This window comes from Falco naumanni, chromosome 7, assembly GCF_017639655.2.
Source record: "Falco naumanni isolate bFalNau1 chromosome 7, bFalNau1.pat, whole genome shotgun sequence".
NCBI lineage: Eukaryota > Metazoa > Chordata > Aves > Falconiformes > Falconidae > Falco > Falco naumanni.
In genome coordinates this window covers 30,958,870-30,972,276 of record NC_054060.1, presented here as the reverse complement: position 1 = coordinate 30,972,276, position 13,407 = coordinate 30,958,870, and the positions used below count along the sequence as shown (strand labels likewise).

Genomic DNA, 13,407 nt, shown 5'->3' with positions numbered 1-13,407 from the left:
ACCTTTTGACCTCCGAGACTTTGGCAAAGCACTCTCTCTGGTTTTATCTGGTTTGGGTTTTTTTCTGGTGTCTGAAAAACCCAGCTAACCCTATGCCACCCACACGAGACAGCAGTTCATCAGTCACTTCCTCCCAGAAAGGCCTTGTCCAGGCACTTCTAGAAGGCTGACACCTCCCAGCGGGGTCTGGTACCCACCTTAGATGCTAGAGGATGCCTACAGATGTGCAGCTGTGCCAGATGTTCCACTCATGGGGCAAGGCTGATCCATGGAGCAAGAGCATCTGCCCACAAGAAGGCTAGCAAAGCTGAAAGCGGCTGTTGGGGATTTTGCAAGAATAGTCTCTGTCCCAGCAGCGTACTTATCTATCATATTAGCAGCTATCTGACATGCTGGACTGAGTTTGAGCAGAACTGGTCTGGGAGGAAAGTGCCTTGGTTGAAACTTTCTGACAAATACTTTAAGTTATGGCTGATAGTTCACATGATCAGTCAGGCATCTGTTCGATATATTAATGCATGACTGCATTGAGATTGTAAATTATTATTCATGTACTTTCATAGAACATCTTGAGGTTATTGGCTAAGTCCTTTAATAAATGGAAACAGGGACCATTAATAACATATGAAAAAGATGCATGATTCAGTTCATCCATTTACATTTCTATTGTAGCCTTCTTCAGCAGGAGGGCTAATACAGCCTAGGAGAAGGATGGGGGTCATTCATAATCGAGTTGCTCTGAACTACCAACAACTGTTCCATTCAAAAATGGATTTGCCTTGGATACATGATGGAAATGTGTCCTGGTTTCAGCTGGGATAGAGTGAATTTTCTTCCTAGTAGCCGGTAACAGTGCTGTGGTTTGGATTCAGTACGAGAATAACGTTGATCACACACTGGTGTTTCACCTGTTGCGAAGTGGTGCTCATCCTGAGTCAAGGACTTCTCAGTTTCCCACGCTCTGCCAGTGAGTAGGGACACGGGAAGCTGGGAGGGAGCAGAGCCAGGACAACTGACCTGAACTAGCCAAAGGGATGTTCCATACCATGGACCGTCACGCTCAGTATATAAACTGGGGGGAGCTGGCTGGGAGGGGCCGACTGCTGCTCAGCGACTGGCTTGTGCATCACTTGTCTGTCTTGGGTTTTTTCCCTCTCTCTCTCTCTGTTACCTTCCTTTTTGTTGTTGCTGTTGTTATTATTATTACTATTATTGTAATATTTTGCTTTATTTCAATTATTAAACTGTTCTTATCTCAACCCACGGGTTTTACCTTTTTCTGATTCTCCTCCCCATCCCACCAAGGGGAGGGGAGTGAGCGAGTGGCTGCCTGGTACTTAGTTGCTGGCTGGGGTTAAACCACGACAAGATGGAAATTCATTACAACGGCAGGCAGCCAGGGGAGGCAGAATCAGTGAAAATAGTGAGGCTAGCTAGACACAGAAGTTAAGTGCCGAGATGCCAGGGTGCTCTGGTAAGTCCAGGGACATAGAGAAGGAAAACTGGATATCTGTGCACTGAAGGGCAAGCGATGGGCACAAATGGAAAACCAGAGCTAATCTTGATAAAAATGCTACATTTCGGCTGTCTGGTAGAAATATCCTGCTTAGAAATGGTTGCTCTTTGCTGCTGTCATCTGCTGGTTACTTAGGTCTCAATTTCCACATCTTTAAGGGAGTGCAAAGTGGTTTAGGCTCTCAGAAAAAGCCAGAGCCTGTTCCTGTGGTAACAGGAGTGCTGTCCATAATTTAAAAGAGAGGACAATGAACTGTTTCCAAAAGGGATATATACTCACAGAGCATGGAGAGCTGAAGTCCCCCTGCTCTGGAGTTACAGTGACTAAAGGAAATATTTAGGATAGGAAGCACTATAAAAAAATCTTTCAAGCAACTGAGACAGCTTTGTGGAGTACTAATAAAATAATCTGAAACTCACCTAGAAGTCCAAGAGAAGGTTCCAAAGTTCGAAAGATCACTGACAATTTAACTAATGGCATTAAGTGAATCAGAGACTTTTATAATTGGTTATACTATGCTCCTTTTTTTAACAGTAACTTACATCTGAAAACTGTATTATATTTTTGTTATCTTTAGGAAGAGAAACAAATTAAGACTAAGGGCTGTGAAAACTGAGAAGTAAAAATCTGAGGAAAAAACATGGATTAATAATATGCATTTCTTCCTAAACACAAGGAAGAGTTTTTCCTTTCAGCAAGTTGCTCAAAAATGCAACAACAGGGGACTCAGCTTATTTCAGGTGTTTCTCAGTATCCCCCTGCCCCTCCCCACAGCTATGCCCACCTCTGGCACACATGTAAATCAGCTACTCTCAGAATTGCTCCTCCAGACTTCCCTTGCATGGGACCTAAACCAAGGCAGCTTGCTCATCACAGCAACTGACTGACAATTAAAAATAGACACAGTCAATCAGCCATTATTAAGTTGGAAGTGACAGGCTGCCTTTTATTTTTAACTAAAACTAATGGGATTCATGCAAACTTCCCCACAAAGTTTCTCTTGCACTTTGTGTAATATTTAATACTTTCTTACATGGACTGTTCCTTTGCTGTAGAAAGCAGCCCAAAAATAGCACTCAAAGTAAGGTAAATCTAGGATTTGCAGGGCTGCAATGATCATCACATGCTGATCCAGCACGTTTGGGTATTATTGCATCTGTGAATTGTGTGCTGCAAAAAAAGAGATGGACAGATTTATACTTGCACAGAAAAGAAGGACCTTATGCAGGGAGTTTTGTTTAGCATTTCACAGGCTCCTGTATGTAACTGGTAAGGAGCCTTTTTGAGCAAGCCAAGACAAAAACCTGTTCAGAGAGGGCAAGGCAAGAAAAAAATCGGTGCTCTCTCCAGCGCAAAACAGCTGTGAAATCATTACTGATCATTTCTAGATTGGTCAAAAGATCCCATTTTGGGCAGAGCCAGAAAACTCCCACTTGGGTGAATGCTAAAGCTCCGTCTGCTCCTTGTTAAACCTGTGGGAATTCATTTATATGATTCCAACAAACAGGCAGAAGTTCTCTTTCCCCAGCCATGGTTGTGGCTGCATTGTAACTGGCATTCCCAGTTTTTCAGAAGTGAGGTTTGGGGAGTGAGCAGTCTGCTGTAGAAACTCATTTTTATACCTGCAAGTCATGCTGTGCTGTGTTATCAGAACATCTGGCGTTCACCTCCAGAAAGCAATGACAGAAGCAACCAGAGCACTTGGAATCAATCATCTCAGTTTCACAGCATTTCCCCATCTTTTTGCGGTTATTGTGGGGGAAAAGTTGTACATCTACACAGTAATTAGGCTCGGCAGCCCATGCAAGAAGAAATCCATTGCTCTAGGCTAATTATTTGTAGGGGTGTAAGACAACACGACAACCCTCTTTCCCCACTTTCTGTGCCACTCTACCTGCTAGGATGCCCCACAAGCAGGGAACCACCTGCCGCAGCAGCAGCTCCCAGGCACACTGCTGGCATCACAAAATAAACTGGCTACTCTCAGCTATAACAGAAATGCCTTTGTAATACTGCCATGGCTTCCTAGGCACCAGGGGAGTCACACGAAGCTACGGGGAGATCAGCTCTGTTACGACACCCACCCAAAAGGCAGCCTGCTGCAGGGCTAAGCCTGGCAAAGTAACAGCCCATGAGGGAAGCTCAGGGACACCGATGGTGATCTGCTCGGGTCTGCTGCTGGCTAAGCTGCCAGTGCCCATGTTCATCACAACATCAAAATGCAGGGGGAGCTGATGATAAAAACCTTAAACTGGCAATCAAAAATGAAACGGCAATGTTGCTTCCCACTGCACCATGCATGCTCCCTCCCCTTCTCTAGCAGCTGGAAGAGATTAAAAGCATCAATTTTAATCGATGAGGGGAGGTGAACACAAAATGTTTATTTTTTAATATTTACAAGATTAAAAATAGCAAACCTTTGATTTATTTTTATTTATCCTCATTCAAGTTCTGTGCAAGCAATGCTGCCCTGAATTGGTATTAGCAGACAGCCTGCAGTCAACTAAGGAGAGTCTCTTAATTATGAAAGCTTTCTAACTTAGCATTTTCTAAACAGGAAAATGGTATTAATTCACAAAAAGCACAATAGCAAATCATTGCCTATCTGAACCTTCACTCCAATAGAGCCAATTTACATCTTTGTTTTCCTACGGACACTGCCCATCCCCGACATTTCCTATTTAATGATCTTCCCACAACCAAATAATTCACTGAGTTTGCATTGCCTGCCTGAAGAAGAGATGGTGATGGCTTTCGCTGGGGTAAATCAGCAGAGTGACTTTTATAACAGCTGCTGAGTCCCTGTGTGCAGAAAGCAGCACACACAATTATTTTTTTTATGCATCCATACCATACTTTTCAAAGATCCCATAATGAAAAGTATGCTAAATTGCCTTGCATTTCTCAAAAAAACCCAGCAGTATGACAAACAAGATAAAATGTCCTTTTGATTTAGATTTAGACAGGGAAGCTACATGTCCTGGAAAAAGTAAGTCTACCTCTGTAATGGCAACGGATTATCAGAATTGGGCTCAGTCCTACTTCTAACAGAGTTGGTGGTGCTTTGCCTATCCCTCCTACAGAAGCATGGTCAGGATATCTGAGGAAGGTATTTAATTTAGAGATTATATTCAGAATAGAACTGAAGCCTGCTAGTACCCTGTGGGATTAATGTGGCTCTGAAACACTATTAAAGATGATAGTGCATTGGCTAATCTCTGCATCTGCCAGCAGTCTAAATGCAAAATGTATTAATCCAGACTGTGTCATGAATCCATACTACCCCAGGCCTCCCAAAACCCCCAGGGGATATACAGTGCCCTGTTTTTCAGGTAAGTATTTAAACACTCACTCAGACCCCAAAGTCTTTGAGATGGCAATGAAAGGAGAGGAGAGGAAAGAAAATTTCAGTTGGAAGGGACCTACAATGATCACCTAGTCCAACAGCCTGACCAATTCAGGGCTGACCAAAAGTTGAAGCGTGTTGTTAAGGGCACTGTCCAAATGTCTCTTAAACACCGACAGGCTTGAGGCATCAACCACCTCTCCAGGAAGCCTGTTTCAGTGTTCGACCACCCTCTTGGTAAAGAAAAGCTTCCTAACGTCCAGTCTAAACCTCCCCTGGCACAGCTTTGAACTATTTCCAGTGTCCTGTCACTGGATCCCAGGGAGAAGAGATCAGCACCTCCCTCTGCACTTCCCCAGCTCAGGCAGCTGCAGAGAGCAATGAGGTCACCCCTCAGCCTCCTTTTCTCCAAACCAGACAAGCCCAAAGTCCTTCGCCGCTCCCCACAGGACATGCCTTCCAGCCCTTTCACCAGCTGTGTTGCCCTCCCCTGGACGAATTCAAAACATTTCAGGTTTATCACCCACTTCTGCCCCCATTCACAAACAGTCACAGCCAAGGCAGCACAATGTGCTTGCCCAGGGAGAGAAAACAAACCACTGTGCTCACTTGATGCCTCCGGGGAGGGGTTCAGAGGGGCAACTGTTCCCGCAGCCCCGACTTCCCACAGTCTGTATGACCTGAAGGGTACCCAGAAGAGACCACCGTAAGGGTGGTGATGAAGTGGCAAAAAGGAGAGGGAAGGCAGTGAGGCACACAGAAAAGAGCCAGGCTCACAGCTACCAGAAACACCCATGAGAAAGCAAACCCACCAACAGCTTTTCCAATTGCTCCACTCAGACATCTGTCCCACGCTGCTGGCAGAGAGGCACAGAGGGGTGACGTTAATGCTGCTGCAGCTTTCTCTTTGAATTTTTATGCTGCTCTCTACCTGGCAAAGTCACCACAGTCCTCCAAGGACTAACTTCCTTGCTTTGACTGCCTTGAACTCAAATCTCCATGGCCCTGAAGAGAAGCAAAGACCCATGGAATTGCTCAGGGGAGCAGGAGATGGGAAGGAAAAGCTGCAGAAATAAACTCCAGCCTCAGATCTGTAATCCTCACGCAGAAGGAATCACATAGGTCTCCTGATGGCAGAAGGTGTAGCATGGCTTGTGCTAGGCTGCCTGTAACCACACAGCTACAAATACACAAGGAACTACTCCATTCTCAGTGCTGATAAATTCCTCACACGGGTTTGGCCCAGACCTGTTAGCAGTTTCTCATGAAATTCCTGGGCATGGGCCACCCAGGGACCACTGTCAGTTTGCAGTTTGGACAAGGTCTAATTGTTTGAGTGCCTGAAATGGGCTCTTCTGTCCCATGCACATTCAATATACAGATCTAGACACCATCAGAGGTGGTACTAGATCTAAATCGGTGAAACAGTCCTTTAGGAAATATTGCAACGGAATATTAACATATCTGGAGATAGCTGTGAACACAAGGAAGCCAAACAATAAAAAAATTTAAAACACTGTCTGAGGCAAAAGCTTCTTCAAGCGTAACGGAGGCTGCAGAGTCTGCTAAGATGTGAACAAAACAAAACAAAATTGATTTTTGAGGGTATAACTTATTTGCACTGTAATCATGCTAAACTGTCACTACAGCTAAACTATAGCTGTAGGACTTCATTTCCTGGGACAGCATGTTCATACAAAAGAAGAAAAAAACCAGACAACCGAAGACCAGAGAAGGATAGGAAAGGTAAGGAGCATCCTGAGACAAGGTAAAACAATCCTTTTCTCGCATGGAGATGGAGAAAGGAATTTGGTGAAATTAAAGGCAAGGGTAGCCTGTGAGCTCTACAGAGGGAGCACGAGGAGGTAAGTATGCTCTTTATACCCCAACTGAACTGACCCTATCACTTAAAAAAAAAAAAAAAAAAAAAAAAAAAAAAAAAAGAAAGAGAGAGAACTAATGTGCAATGCTTTTGCTGGAGTTATAGGTGATGAGAGAGTGAGAAGGAAAAGTAAGAGGTGAGAGCTTTGGCTTACACAGCTGAGAAAGCTGTCCTTTGTCATGGTCACCAGAGTTGCCTGTTACTGCAGTAATGAAGCAAGAGCTGAAAAACACCCAAACACGGTGTCACGGACAGCACAGCCATGGGCTATGACTAACGTCATTCTGTGCTTTGCCCTGGAGAAGTGATGAGGGGCATCAGCATGCCTGGCTGAGGAACTCTCCATGTCCCCTTGCCTCGGCTAGGGTCAGCAAGCAGCCGGCTGTATCAGCCCAGCCTGCAGATGCTTTGAATCCCTGAAGAGATACAGACAGGGAAATGTAACACACCATACATACTGCCATAAAGAAGTCAATCAAATTAATTTTCAATAGGCTTGAGCAAGTCATTGGGTTACAAATAAACTATAAACTTGAGTTAAGTCATGCCAGAAGCCTGCTGGCCATATGAGCCATGAAATTGGGCTGTTGGATCTGCCCTTCCAGAGGCATGATCCTGCACTCCCTGGGACCCTTGTCACTGGCTCAAACCAGCAGAAAAATAAGCTGCATGTGCAAGAGGACAGTACCAGGAGTGACAGATGGAGGAGGACCAAGTACCAGCCTAGGGGTGGGCACAGTCCCTATCACATGACAGGGATCCAGGTCCTCACTGAAGCCCTCACCAGCTGATCTACATTATCAGTCACAGCAGCTCTCTAAGCAGCATGTTTTTCTCCCCTACTTGTCTTCATTAATAATGATGGAAAAACTTGTTTTTCCCAGGTAGGTTTTGCCACCATCGCTGTCCCACATGGAAAAAGTTTCCAATAATAGACCAAAAAAAGGTGAAAATGGATGATGGACCTGTCAGTGCAGATGGACCACTGGGCAGAGAAGGCTCAGCATGTCCCGCTTCAGAGTCACCTCACAGCTTTCTGCTTGCCAGAGTCACCCAGGGATGATGTTCTGATCTCTTTCTATGTAAGCAAATCACTCCCCACAACTGATCAGGACCGAATGCGAGTGCCAGCTGGCAAAGTGTAAACAGCTCTGAATTAAGCTGCCATAATTGTGAATGGCTTACAGAGCTCAAAACCTGTGAAAGTCCTCAGGTTCACCAGAACATGTGCAACCTTCAGGAGCAAGGCCCAATACGCAAAGCAATGCTTTCTGCCTCTGACATTGCTTCTGCATCAGGACACTCACTAATCTAGCACGCCATCTGGAGAGCCTTAAAAATGAAAAAGGGGGATCCTGAATGAACCTTGGTACAACCTTCACTTTTAGGAGACATGAATGCAGAATTCAAATTAAAATGAAGTCTTTCCAAAAACTACATGACACAGAAATGAGTGATTCAGTCAACAAACTGCATGTGATTCATTAAAACCTAAAGCAAAACCAGAAAGCCAATTTAAAAAGAAATTATTCTACTCCGAAAGAGAAAGAAAAACAGGACGTGTGTTGAAGACAGTCTAATGAACTCACCCGCTAAAAAGCCTCAGAGATTCACAGTGTACTGGAGGAGTTAGATAACATCAGTCGCTCACGGTGTCCTTGGCTTTAAGAGGGCCACAGGGAAAAGGACTGAGCCTCTCCGGGCAGTATTTCACTGCCTTAAAGGCACTCTTTTCTCCTACCATCTCCTTGGCTCATTCTCCAGCACACCTTCCAGGAGCAAATGCACCAGAGGTCCTATACAAACAATTGTCCTCTTCCCTGGCTGCTCCTGCCTCATTTCTTTAACACAGCTCATTTTGCTCGTGGTAGAAAACAGTAGTATATGACCATGTACTTTAAAAGCTGTGGTGAAAATCTTTCCTATACTGAGGCACAGGAGAATTTTAGCTGTGATTTAAGAAGCCAAAATTTCAGTTCTGTTTTTGCCTACACTGGCGCAGACAGTGTTGGTCCAGCAGTTAGGTGGAGGTGGTGTATTAGCTGATGCAAATGGAAGCAATGATGAGAAAAGTTTAAAAAAAACCCAAAACCTTTAAAAATATTTCAGCTGAACACTTATTTTCTGTGACAACATATTTGCTAGCTTGATGTAGGTCCTCCTTCCTGAACTTTGACCATCAATAAGATGTACATTCTTTATAAGGGTTTGAGGTTCCTAGAGGTCTGTCTTGGCTCCTCTCCTCAGGCCAAGCTCCATGGCTCAGGCTTGCAGAAATCCTCCTCCAGCTGTGTGAAATCTTAAAAGGCACTTAATGAATTAGACATTATTAATATCCTCTTCCAACATCAGAAGGCAGTAATTAACTCTTTGAAGACTCATCCCAAACACTGCTTTATAACTTTCAGTCCTCAGAGGCAACTATGTCATCTCATTGTGATTTTAAAGAATATCTTTCCAGATTAATTATTTTCCTTGTTCGGGAGAAAAGCTTCAAAGTCCTGGTTCTGCCTTGGAGTGTGCATTAGTGACGTTAGACATGCCATAAAGATTTCAGAGCATGAAACATGATATGCTGCAACACTTTGCAATAACAGATTAAAAGTCACCTCACCACCCTGGGCAGGAGAGGTGACTTCAGGTTGAAAAGCTAGCAGGCACGCTCACTTTATGGGCTCATAAATGCAGTGTGATGGCTGAGCTACCTAACACAAAAAAAGACAACAAAAATCCAGAGTTGATAATAGTATGCTGAGCAGATGCCTTAAATAGGTCATTCAACATGCCAGGCCTCCAAATGTTATTTGGGAGTGAGAAAACATTATTTTCCCACTTCACTGAGACTTTCTCTTCCCTGTCATGTGGAACTAACCTTTTGTGCTCAGTAGTATCATTAATTTATTAGCCTTTTGAGCATCTAAATTTTTTGCAGTCTATGGGCTACATCTAAGTGCTGGTTGAGGGACAGTGCAGCACAAACGTGTGTGTGTGTGTGCACCCACATAAATATATGCATATTTTGAAGAGCAGACCTGAGGAAAGAATAATTCTGTCTATATATTTTTGACAGTGAGAACAGCCATTTTCTTGAGCACAGAACCGCAAGAAGTGTATTTGTGCTATAATTAAATGTCAAACCTTATGAGTGATGACTGTGTAGAAAAAGTGCTAAGTATATTTCTATTGAAATCAATTAAAGGAGACAATGATTTTCTTTCCGTTTAGATTACATGACTCCAGCACAAACTGCTGCAGTACAGTGCAGCCCTGTCAGCCCAGTCTCACTGCCTGAACAACTGCTTTCTGTTCGCCTGATGGAACTGTCCTGGAAGGCACTGCTTTTCCTAAGAGATGAACTTACCATCAAACACTTCTGTGCCCAACAGGGAATCACGTACACTTGCAGCAGATATGAGGTTTGAAACAATCCCCTGAATAACTTTATGTAACAGGACTGAGCTTGCGTCCCTGGTGTTGAAAGCAGCATGATCTATTTCATGCCCAGGAACAGTACACAGAATTTCTGCAAAGCAGGTTTGGCTCAGCAGATCTTACTGCAATACTAGAAGTGAGACTCCTTGCAAAATAGTTCTTGAGTAAAACTGTAGGAGACATCGTAGGTAGAGTCCACCTGATGTACTCTCGGTATTTAAAAGCTGGCGATCATGGACTCTCTCAAAAGTCAACAGAAAGGGGATAGTTTTATGATCACAGACTGGGCACTGAAGAGGAGCCTGATGACTGCCTTCTGGAGGAACCAGAACCAGACTGGTGACTAGCTTGGACATTACCATCCAACTTTTAGTGAAATGAACTCCACCCTGCATGTACCACACTGACACGACCTTTCTTTGAGTCTCCATCCACTCTCATGGTATGCTCACACATGCCCCAAATGCAAAATCTAACATTTCTTTTAGAAATGCTGTACCTTCTTGCTTTGAGTCACTGTCCCTGTGGCAAAGTCCCTGTACCTAGCACTGAGCTAGAGTACTGGGGACGTAAGCTCCACCAGTGCTTCTACCTGGGTGATTCTCTATGCCAGGGCCCTGCAAGGGAACCAACTTTCCTTAAAAAAGGTGCATGGGAGAGAAGAAAATACATGAAAACCCAGCCAGGAACCTATTCCCCATATACATCCCTGGACTACAGAGTTGAACTCCAGCACATTGCCCTGTCAGGAAATGATATGTACATGTTTTTGCTGTGTACAAACATGTCACGGCTAATGGGGGAGGGGAAGTCCCAGGGAGCGAGTTGTATGGACAGGCTCACAGGTTTTAAGAAGGAAAGAATACATTTTGGCACAAGGTATGTGGCATTATCTTGTCCCATGAAATCACTGTCAGCAATGCATGAGCAGAATTGTCTTTGTGGGACTGTAGCTGGTGGCACATCACAGGTAGGCAAGATGGCAAGGGAGTGATGCTGAAGTCAAGGTTTGGAGGAAACCTTAACAACAGAGAAGTGATAAGCTAGAAACCCCAAACCAGTGTTCAAGCCCCAAAGCCCCTCTTCAGGTCTGAAGCAGAGTTAACAACTTTCAAGTCAGAGGTAAGCTAATGAACTGGAACCAAATCTGATTACAATCCAGCTCTTTCAGGCTCCAGCTCATACAGAGGGCGACTGTAATTCCACTGCATCTGCTTTTTGCAATGGTATTTTGTGCCATACTTGGTATATTAATGAGCTCAAGGGATGCACTAAAAAATAAACCTGCTTTGAAAGAAGCATTTATAACATGCTCCGGTGCCTAGAGAGAAATTAGACTCAGAAAAGTAAAATTCTAGTTGTGTTGAACTCCTGTTACTGCAGAGGCTGAAACTGTCTTGTGAAACAGTGAGGTAGCCTTGTGCATTATCGGGTGAGATGCCCAAGGTACAGCTGCAGAAAAATGTGTTTCAACAGCTACAGGATCACAGTTAATGCTCAGTAATCTATAAATCATTGTTATGAGATTTCTCTATGCAAATGAAATTTATATAGCCCTCATCAATCTTAAAAAAACATCATAAAGATTAAATTTTGCAGCTGCAATGTGAATTAAAGAATCCCTTAACCTGTTTTCAAGGTACGTCCTTATAGCTAATTAATTTTTAGATAGAGTGTTCTTTGAAAGGACTAATGGATAGTGAGCATTGCTGATTGATTATAAAATGAGCAGGAGGGCATAAGAAGTGAGCTGTGAATGTAAAACTGCTACCAAGCTTTATTAACCATGCCATATTAAAATTCTAAACCGTGCAAATGAGAGAAGCAGGTATTAATACAATACTTTTGCTGAGTACATTTTACTTATTTAACATCAATGAATTTCTCTTAGTTGGTCTATGCCATGCAGATCCACCTATCTGTCCTGTGACCTATATCTTAGCAGGTGAGAAACTAAACCTCACCTCTAAGAATCCAGAATCTGGATTCTATTAGACTCTAAGATACAACTTTATATGTTATACAATAGGGATGGGGGGGTGGGGGGTGGGCAGTGATCCAAAAACCAGCAACTATGAAGAAAATGAAAAGAAATGCAATTCATATCTCACCCTGCTAGGACTACTCAGAGCTGCAAATCTATGGGTAACTTTTATTGAGCCACCATTAACAAACAGCAACTACATTTATTGAAAAGCCAGTTAATCTGCAATGACCTGAAAACATCAAGAGTAGATTGGGGGCTGTTAAACACTGCAAACAGTCTGCAAGAGTGTGCAATCTCTTGGTGAGAGAAAGGGGAAAATAAGAGCTGTCACCTTACCCGTTTCCTCAAATTGCAGGTGAGCGTGAGATTCCTTGAGAACGAGTTTGCAAAAGCAGTATAAAAGTCCAACACTTTAAGCAACGCCTCTCGTTTAATAATATGTAAATCGCAGTATGTCAGAGCTCGTACGTTGGCACATGCATGGGCCAGACTGGTTTCCTTCCAGAAGATATCACCAAACACATCACCTTTACCTGAAAAACAATGGGAAAAATTTGTTAAAAGGTAATCACAGCATCACAGAATGGTCAGGGTTGGAAGAGACCTCTGGAGATCACCCAGCCCAACCCCCTGCTTAAGCAGGGTCACCTACAGCAGGTTGCACAGAGCCGCATCCGGGGGGGTTTGAATGTCTCCAGAGGAGACCCCACAGCCTCTCTGGGCAGCCTGTGCCAGTGCTCGGTCACCCTCAAGGTAAAAATGTTTTTCCTCACATTCAGGTGGAACTTCTTGTGTTGCACTTTGTGCCCGTTGCCCCTTGTCCTGTCACTGGGCACCGCTGGAAAGAGCCCGGCCCCGTCCTCTTGGCACCAGCCCTTCAGGTATTTGCATACAGCGCTAAGGTCCCCTCTCAGTCTTCTCTTCTCCAGGCCAAGCAGCCCCAGCTCTCTCAGCCTTTCCTCAGAAGGGAGATGCTCCAGTCCCCGCATCATCTTCACAGCCCTCTGCTGGAACCTCTCCAGTTCCCAGTCCCTCTTGAACTGGGGAGCTCAGAACTGGACACAGCACTCCAGTAATGCTTACGCAGTGCTCTTCAGCACACAAATGATGCTTCCAATTATTCTAGCGTAAGCTCCCAACTGTGAAAGTCAACAAGGGTAAAAGTTTTAAACGTATCTGAGGAACTTTGGTACCCTTAGCAGTAGCCCCAGGTTTCTGAAGTATTTACAGATTGCTCTGTGAAG

The 13,407-nt window shown here is 44.1% G+C and overlaps 1 protein-coding gene across 1 annotated transcript in view; it reads right to left on the bottom strand.

Annotated features, from left to right (window-relative positions):
- KCNH5 (potassium voltage-gated channel subfamily H member 5) overlaps positions 1 to 13,407 on the bottom strand; it is a 160,162-nt gene that overhangs the window by 17,204 nt on the left and 129,551 nt on the right. Inside the window, exon 10 of the mRNA XM_040602321.1 lies at positions 12,500 to 12,696. Within this exon, the coding sequence (XP_040458255.1) occupies positions 12,500 to 12,696 (197 nt within the window). The remainder of the gene's footprint in view (positions 1 to 12,499; positions 12,697 to 13,407) is intronic.